This window comes from Caenorhabditis briggsae (assembly GCF_000004555.2).
Source record: "Caenorhabditis briggsae complete genome, chrI, whole genome shotgun sequence".
Lineage (NCBI taxonomy): Eukaryota > Metazoa > Nematoda > Chromadorea > Rhabditida > Rhabditidae > Caenorhabditis > Caenorhabditis briggsae.
Window position 1 is genome coordinate 12,664,712 of NC_013489.2, and position 9,547 is coordinate 12,674,258.

Sequence of the window (9,547 nt, forward strand, 5' to 3'; positions counted from 1 at the left end):
TAACTGGAGTCACTTACTGACAGATGGCCCATCCGGTTTAGGCTCCGCCCACTTTTTGGGAGTCCACCTTTTTTGCGTCTAATGGACTGTTAATCGTTTTTTTTTCCGGATTCTCTTTTTTCGTGTTTCTAGGCCACCTTTCAAAAAATGTCAGGCCATAACTTTTTTTTTCTCTAAAATTCAAATTTTTTGTTGATTTTTTTATTAGTTTCCGAATATATGAAGTTCTTGTTTCTTCGGATTTTCGAATTTTCGTTTTCACTTTCTGAGTTTCTGAATTTCTGAATTATCACATTTTTATTCGAAAAAAAAAATCATTTTCAGATTAAAAACACACAAAAAAAGGGACAGATTGGACAGAAAAGTGGCAAAAAAGGGGCGGAAAAGAAAATCCCAAAAATCTAGTAGAAATATAAAAAAACCGAAAATTTCAGAATGTTTTTTCAAAATCTGGAATTTGACGAAATCCCAAAATAGGACAGATTAGACAGCAAAGACAGGAAAAGGGACAAAAAGTTTTGGAAAAAGAAGCCAAGAAAATCTGGAAATTCAGATAGAAAATTCACAAAAAAAATAACAGTAATTTCAGAAAGAAAATCAGGCAAATCTGGAATATCTGGGAAAAACAACTAGCGGAGCTTCAGGAAAAATAGGAATTTCCAAAAAGAGAGAAATCACACAAACGGCAAATATCCTTTGATTTTCTGCGCCACCACCTCAACCAAACCATCCATGACAGCTTCGATTTCTCCGATTTCTTTCAAATTCTCCTCCAATTTCTCGCGATTTGCCAGCTCGTATCTCATTTGGACTCTTTTCTCGCCTTCCATAGTTTCACATATCTTCAAAATTGGGCAATTAACTAGAGATTCTGTGTTTTGTTGAGCAATTCTATCGGATTTTGCTTGGTTTTTGAGCTCTCGACGGAGTTTATAGATATCTTCGAGTAGTTGGTCCCGTTCAATTTCAAAAATTGTGCAAAGATTGTATTGTTCGTCGGAATCTGCAAAAAAAACGGTTTTTTTTTGAGATTGTTGAGCCAGTCTTGACAATTTTAGCAATAAAAATTTTGATTTTCAGACCCCAAGACAAGCCGAAATTCATTTGTTTATAGTGACCTAGCTGTCCCAATTTTGGCCTAGTTTTTGGGGCCTAACTTAGGTTTTGCTAGATGGCCTAACTTTTCCATTTCTCGTCCAAGATCGTTTTCAGACCACCAACGAAGTATTTTTCACATGTTTTTGATCAATTTTTCCGGTTTCCCACACCCCTAATTTGAGCATATGACTGCATTTTTCGCTTTTTCTCATTTTTTTTGGTTACTTCAAAACTTGCATTTTTTTTTGCTTTTTGCAAAGAAACGAAAACCCCAGGATTTTTAAATATTTTTCTTTTTTCCTTAAAGGTGGGGGGACATGAAAAAAATTATTTTCTCGAAATTTCGTTCAAAGATGCTCCTCGAGGAGTTGAACTTGTGAGGGCGATGATTGAGGGTGCGGCGCCGCTACCGACTGAGCCACGCGGGCAAAGAGAAAGCGCACGCCCGATTGCATACATAAAGGCGGGGACGACAGCTGTACGCAGAGTGACATTAAGCGTTGTACACCGTCACGGTAGAATGCATACTCTAGCTACAAAAAAACTACGAAAAATCTCCTGTTCCTCCGCCTTTAAACTTTCAAAATCAAGAATTACTGTAGATTTGGAATATGATATTATTTAATTGTTCTCATTGACGACCTAATTTTCTATGCAATGACCATACATCTCCCACTAAAGAAAGACCGTTTCCGAGCATTTCATTAGGCTATCATGGAAAAAGTTAGGCCACTATGAACCAAAGATTCACCAAAGGTTGGTGGCCTAACTTTCCCATGGCATGGCCGAGGTTTCTCTAGGGTGGGCGAACTTTCAAAACAAAGTGACCAAACTTTCCAATATCACGGCCTAGCTTTCCTATGGTCTTACTCAAAAGCTATGGCCTAACTTTCTCCACGACAGCTTAACTCTCAAATTCCATGGCCTAGCTTTCTTAGGACGTGGCCTGATTTTCCAATGGCGCTGTCATAACTTCCCAACGCCGTGGCCTTACTTTCTCCACCTCTTCCAAGCTATCCTAATTCATGCCCTAACTAATCAAAGCTGTGGCTTAACTTTGCAAGTGCATGGTTTAACTTTTTCCCCTCAGAAGGAGACATCGACTTTCCAAGTGAAGGATTACTGTAGCTATTGCATGTGCTATTCTTTAATTTTTCTATGAAATATGACCTGACTTTCCCAAAACTTATCCTAATTTTCCCAGGACATGACCCAGCTTTCTCAAGTCATGGCCTAACTTTCCCCACTACTCACCTCTTCCAAACCACCAACAAACTCCAGCCACACGTGGCGCCTGATCCTTCTCCTTCCAATAAGCAATTTGAACGTCCGGACTTTTAAAATAGTACTCCATATAACAATTTTCCGGGTTCTCCACCTCAAACGTCGGCTTAAAACTCATGCAGTTATTGGAAGCGAACTCAAATCCCTGGTGAACAAAAGAAATGGACTTTGCACCATCTGGAATTCCGAAATTCTTTTCCGATTGACCCAAAAATGGTCCGGTTAGAAGGTACACCAGATTTTTCTCCTTTTCTGACACTTTGAAAATGTTCTTGTTGCCAATGGTGAACGCAAAATTCGAGTTGGATTTTTTATAGAAAATATCGGTTGGCGCCAATTTTTCCATGTTCGGTTTGGAGGTCCGGGTCCGTCCCAAACGTTCCCTCTTCAGTTTTTCGTAGGTGGTCCCGTTGAAGAGACGGAACTTTTCCTGGAAAAGTTTAGAATTTTAGAATTTTAGAATTTTAAACATTTTAAGCTCTTTTTTTGAAATTTTTGAATTTCGCGCCAAGTTTAGAATTCAAACTGACCATTTTTATAATCACATCCAGCTTGCTCTCTTCTAGAATTTTTAAAATTTCATCTGGAAGTCCCTTCTTCATGATTTTCCTCAAATTCGCTGGTTTCCTGGAATTTAGAAGTTCTAGAAGTTTTCGAGGTATAGTAATCCAAAAAGTACAGTAATCCAAAAGTAGCCTGGTAACAGTTACAGTAATCCTAAAAGAACTGAAGATGAAATCGAAAAGACTACCGTAACCTCCTCACTACAATAGTTCTACAGTAACCTATGAAGGCTACAGTAACCCCAAAATGAAAACTAGAGTGGTTCAAAAACTACAGTAACCCAAAAAGGGAAATTTTTCAATAAAATTCAAATAAGAAGGTTCTTAAATTTCTCAAAATTAATTTTTTTCTGGAATCGAAATTTCGAGATTCAGAAATTCAGGAATTCAGAATCTCAGAATCTCAGAATCTTAGAATCAGAACCTTTGAATTTCAGAAATTGAATAATTCAGAAAAACTAAAAATTTCCGCATGAAAACATAAAACAGGTGTTGATTATCTCCTAAAATATGACTAAAAACGCGAAGATTTCTGCTTGAATTGTTCATGAAAAAATAGAAAAATGAAGATGATTTCAGAAATTTCCAAAAAAGTTAAATTGGGAATTTTTTTTGGGAAATACGTAGAAAGGGGGAAGTTTGAAAGGCGAAAAATAAAATTTTTTGACCATGGCCTAACCTTTTTATTAGTGGCCTAACTATTTCTAGGATGGCCTAACTTTTCTCAGGCTGGCCTAGCTTTTTCCAAGGTGGCCTAACTTTCTCCATGATGGCCAAACGTTTTCCATGGCGGCCTAACTTTCCCCAAAAATTAACTTTTCTGGAAGTCATAAAATTGGTGCATGGTAGCCTAACTATTTCTAGGATGGCCTAACTTTTCCTATGTTGGCCTTACTTTTTCCAGGATAGCCTAACTTTTTCCATGGTGGCTTAACTTTTCCCGGACCGTCTTCCTTTGCCAGGGGATCTAACATTTTCATGATGGCCTAACTTTTTGAAAGGTTGGCCTGATTTTTCAAGGTGGCCTAACTTGCTCCGTGGTGGCCTAACATTTCCAAAAATGAGCTTTTCTCAAAACTGAACAAATGGTTCATGGTGGCCTAACTTTTTTCTATGGTTATATGAGATTTCCCAGGATGGCCTGACTTTAAGGATGACCTGTTTTTTCCTGAAAATGAGCCGTCGATCCATGGTGGCCTAACTTTTTCCAAGGTGGCCTAGATTTTTCCTAGGTAAACTAATGTTTTTTTTTGCCCGGGTGGTCTAGTTTTTTCCAAGAGTTGGCCTAACTTTTTCTGGAATATCCCAACTTTCTCAAAAATGAGCTTTTCTCATAAGTGAACCTTTGGTTCATAGTGGCCTAACTTTTTCCATGGTGGCCTAACTTTTTCCATGATAGCCTAACTTTTCCCGGACCGCCTTACTTTGTCAGGGGGCCTAACATATTCCATGATGGCCTAAATTTTTCCAAGGTGGCCTAACTTTTTCCATGATAGCCTAACTTTTCCCGGACCGCCTTACTTCGTCAAGGGGGCCTGACAGATTCCATGATGGCCTAACTTTCTCCATGGTGGCCTAACTTTTCCTAAAATAACCTAATTTTCTCAAATTTTCAGAATCAGCAATATAAAAAAAAAGCAGTTTCTCCCAAATAAAAATTGCAACAAAAAATTTAGGCCGAAAAAATCCAATTTCCGTTTTTTTTCCCACACCCCATTTTTTTGTGTCACAAGTCACCTGATTTTTGCACTTAATCTGTGAAAAGTTTCAGCGAAAAATAGCAGCAAATTTTTTAGCTGAAATTCATGGAAATGGGGAGTACTGTAAACTTTCCAAAATTGGGATTACTGTAGGTCTTCCCAAAAAAAGTACAAAACTTTCGTCGTCCAAAAAAAAGCCCATTTTTAAGCGAATAATGAGAAAAAAGAGCGAAAAAAGTGTAAGCGTAATCCTTCAATTTCCTGTGAAAGGATAGATACTGAGGATAAGCACCGCGCCGAGCACCGAGGCACCGAGGATAAGATTAGCAATATTTTATGGGATTTGTTACTGAAAAAAGTTGATATAGGTATGTGACGTAACACACAGGATTAGGGAGGGAAATTCTGACTTCTTTTAGGTTTGTTTTTCCAAATTTACAGAAAATTTGAATTTCAAAAAATTCACGAACCTAATTTTACAGGGTGGCTGAAAAGTATTGAGACACTTGTTTTTTGTTGTATTTTCAAAAATGAAGTTTCAACAAAAGAACCAGATTTATTTTTTCAACAAATGATAGTAATAGAAAAGATATCAGAGGAGATATTCGAAGTTTGAACAAATCACACATTTCTGTCAAAAAGTGAGCTTTCTAGCTTCACTGTGAGCCGAGATACACCACTCCAAAGTTTAGAGAGACGCAGGTGGTTCAATACATTAACATCTGAAAAGTCAAGCGTCTTTCAAAAATTAAAATTCTGAAATTCTGAAAGCGCTTTAAAAACAAAGCAGAATGGTGAAAAAACACGTCTCTAGCTCATCTGAGAGTCGAGATACAGCCGTTTGAAGTTTAAAGAGACGCCGGCAGTTAGAGTGTCTCGTTGTCTGCGTCTTTCCCCTTTCCACACACTCTCTCGCCTCCAGAACTACGAATTGCTGTATCTCGGCTCCTAGATGAGCTAGTAACCTCAAACTTTTTGCAAAATAATGAATTTTTTAATGAAGAATTAAGAAGAAAACATACAAAGTTCGCATCTCTGCTTCCAAACTCAGAATAGTACAAATCCTTAAACCCATCGTTTGCGCAAAATATCGACTTGTAACACGACCCCTGTTACACAAATCCTTAAATTTTTGGGCTGCTAGAAGTGTTTGGACACACAAAACTTTCGAAAATCAAATCAGAAACATATTCATGTTCCCCGTGGGAAAATTATTCCAGAAACTTGTAACCGATTTTTTTCAGCCGACTTTTCTATTTTTTTTAATCTGAAAATCTTTCTGGAGGTGTAACCTGGAAGATTTCAAATTTTAGAAATTTCCGAAAGTCTGGAAAATTCCAAAAATGCTTATACTTTGGTGAAAAATTTGAATTCTTAAGAAATGACATCCGAAATCAGAGAATACTCTAAAACTTTGCCGATTAGTGAAACAATGACGCTTCTAGCTCAACTGAGAGCCGAGATACTGCGCTTAGGAGTTTGAAGAGACGCAGACAGTTAGAGTGTCTCGTTCTCTGCGCTCTCCCCTTTCCACGATTTTTTTTAAACAGAAATGTTTCTTGAATTTCAGATTTTCAGAAAAAAAATTATCTAGGAGGCGAGATACAGCTATTCGAAATTCGGGAGGGTTAGAGATTGTGTAGGAAGGGGAGAGCGCAGACGACGAGACACTCTAACTGTCTGCGTCTCTTCAAACTCCTAAACGCTGTATCTCGGCTCTCAGGTGAGCTAGAAGCGTTATCTTTTTGGTAATTTGTGTAGTTTTTGAAGCTTTTTGATTCTTGAACAATGTTTCCCATTTTCCAAATTTCAGATTTTCAGATTTTCAGAAATTTAAAGGTTTTTGAAAATGCGAGCTTCCAATTAACAAAAAGCTGAGATATAGTCATTCGAAGTTTTAATTTCAAGCTAAATTACGAGCGTTGGAAAATGATGGCCTAGATTTTGTATTTTCTAGGCCACTGGTTACAAACTGCCATAATTTTGCTCATAATTGACTGATTTGTGTTTGGAAAAGTGTTAAAAACACCTCAATTTTAAAACTATCAATCACATATACAATTACTATTGTTCAAACTTAACGTTGGCCTAGAAACTGCAATTTCTAGGTGAGTGGTTACAAACGGCCATAGCTTGGCTGAGAATTCAGTTATAAAAAGTTATATAAAGTTATAACCGATTTCAGTTATAAAAAGTTTAAAAAAACATCTATTTAGCACTGTTTGTGAAAAAACTACCTGTCTCCCAACAAGTCCCATACAGTCCTTTGAGCTCATAACCATCGGAACGCTTCCAGATTTTTCTATTTCTATCGCATTGGAAACCATCAACGTTTGCCAAAACCTCATCGGGGTGGAGCAATATCAGATCCCCCGATGAACAACTCATCTGGACTGTACATCCATTTTGCATGATTGTTGGAGTGGAGATTGGATACGAAACTATTTCTTCATAGTATCCGGCGTATTTGACAACGTTGGGGGACAGGGAGCTGAAGAGAGATTCTCGTATTCAAACATTCTAAAAAATCGAGTTTCCAAGCACAAATTGATCAAAACATCCAGTTTCTAGCTCATCTGAGAGCTGAGATAAAGTCATTCGAAGTTTTGGAGGCGAGAGAGTGTTTGGAGAGAGGAGAACGCAGACAGCTAGACACTCTAACTGTCTGCATCTCTCCGAAACTTCAAATGGATGTATCTCGGCTCCCAGATGAGCTAGAAACGTGATTTTTTCACTGAATTGTGTAGTTTCTTCCAAAACAAATTTCAAAAAATTGAAAACTCAGATTCTTACCAATTTTCACCACCAAACAACCTTCAGAAAATCCAGCGAAAATCAGTAGAATTAGAAATTTCATCTTTGAAATTTCTATCTTTCCAAACATCTATCTTTCGGTTTTGACAATATTTTCGGGATTTTTATGTTAATTTTCTAATAAATTATTCATATTTTTCCTGAAAAGACCCATTGTTCAAAAAAGTATACAAATTTTATTAATACTAATTTTGGGGAAAAATACAATTTTCAGAATATCAAAACTAAAAAATTTAGAGAAAATTAATACAATGGAACAAAAAAAAGTGATACCCGGATTTATTAAAAAAGCAACATTTTGAGAAAAAAAAGAAGAACTTTGAAATTAGATTTATCCACCGAGCAAATATCTCTCTTGAGCGTTGTACAATTTGTCGAGATCATTGTTGGATTGGAGAGGCCAGACGGGGATGGAGAGCTTGAAATTTTTTAAATATTTTTTATTTTATCAGAAAGAACTTTTCAAAATTCACAGAATAGTGAAAAAAGCAGGTTTCTAGCTCATCCGGGAGCCGAGATACGGTCACTTGGCGTTGTAAAGGCGAAGGAGTGTGTGGAAAGAGGGAGAGCGCAGACAGCGAGACACTCTAACTGTCTGCGTCTCTCCAAACTTCAAAGCACTGTATCTCAGCTTCTAGTTGAGATAGGAATGTGATTCTTTCACTAATTTGTGTTAGTTTTGGAACTTTTTCAGAATTTTTGCAGAAATTCTGATTTCAAAAAAATTATGACAAGATTTCTGAAATGTTTTAGGTTTTCAAAATTTAAAAGTCTTGGATTTCTGTCTTCTGGAAAAATCATGTTTATAGCTTCTCTGGGAGCCGAGATATGACCCTTCGAAGTTTCGGAGAGACGCAGGCAGTTAGAATGTCTCGTTGTCTGCGCTCTCTCCTATCCCCATACTCTATTGTTGCCTAAACTTCAAATTGCTATATCTCGGCTTCCGGGTGAGCTAGAAATGTGATTTTTTGACATAACAAATTCTCATTTTTCATATTTTTCAAATTATATAAAAATTTCAACAAAAAAAAATCCACTCACTCTCTTCGCGACATCTCTCGATGTATCTCTGGACGTCACATAAATGAAACTGCACTTTTTCCCATATCTCGTCTGAATCTTCTCGAAAATCGACTCTTTTCCCTGTTTCAGTGTCGAATAAATATTCTCAATGGGCACGGCTCCGTTGAGCCCAGCAATCAGGAGCTCAGCGGCTCCTTGGACGACTCCATCACTTGTCAAAACAACGTTCGCATATTTGTCAGCGGAAATTTTTGATCGTTCCACTACCAAATCCATACATCTTTGAGCGCATTGCCATCGCTGACCGCAGTTGTTGTAGGCAAGAAGCTGGAGTGCGTATTGGGAGAGTTCGGCTCCCCGATTGACCAGTCCAATTCGTTCGAGGAGGTCTGAAAATAGAGAAATTGAAAATAGGATTTTCTAGACGCTACATGGTCCAAGAACCACATTTCTAGATCACCTGGAAGCCGAGAAACAAGAATTCGAAGTTTGAGGGCAAGAAACTGTGGAGAGAGGAGAGGGCAGACAACTAGACACTCTAGCTGTCTGTATCTCTCTAAACTTCAAAGCCTTGCATCTCGGCTCCCAGATGTGCTAGAGTGATGATTTTTTTACTAATCTGGGTTTTTTTTTCAGGCTTTCTCAGGTTTCGAACATAAATTTGCGAGTGTCCCAGATTTCAAAATTTAAAACTTCGGATTTCCATGATAAAGGTTCGAATTTTTGAGATGTTCGGAATATACAGAATTCTCAATTTCTGGAGACTTTCTTTCATGTTGGACATCCAAAAAGATAAAAGAATAGAAATTTCAAACTTCTGGAAAATTCAACAGCGTAGAGTGCCGGCTGAAAGCCCAGCTTGGAGAATTTGAAAGCAACGATTCTTAAATGTCAATTGTAAATTCAAGTTTTCTGACACATTTTTGTGAAAAAAGCAAGCTTCTAGCTTTCCTGGGAGCCGAGATACAGCGATTTGAAGTTTTGAAGGCGAGAGAGTGTTGGCAAGGAAGAGTGCGCAGACGACAAGGCAGTCTTGCTGTCTGCGTCTCTCCAAACTTCGAAGTG

The 9,547-nt window shown here is 37.7% G+C and overlaps 2 protein-coding genes across 2 annotated transcripts in view; both read right to left on the bottom strand.

Moving 5' to 3' along the window:
- Positions 1 to 674: 674 nt before the first annotated feature.
- CBG18806 lies at positions 675 to 5,720 on the bottom strand (the record flags this gene model as incomplete). The annotated part of the gene is made up of 4 exons (XM_002646379.2): positions 675 to 1,003; positions 2,353 to 2,812; positions 2,913 to 3,009; positions 5,668 to 5,720. 4 exons carry the CDS (start codon positions 5,718 to 5,720, stop codon positions 675 to 677), a joined length of 939 nt encoding a protein of 312 aa, XP_002646425.2.
- Positions 5,721 to 7,790: 2,070 nt separating this feature from the next.
- Cbr-eya-1 overlaps positions 7,791 to 9,547 on the bottom strand; it is a gene marked incomplete at both ends in the record, with an annotated part of 6,258 nt that continues 4,501 nt past the window's right edge. Inside the window, 2 exons of the mRNA XM_002646380.1 lie at positions 7,791 to 7,877; positions 8,501 to 8,871. Coding sequence (XP_002646426.1) covers positions 7,791 to 7,877; positions 8,501 to 8,871 — 458 coding nt within the window. The remainder of the gene's footprint in view (positions 7,878 to 8,500; positions 8,872 to 9,547) is intronic.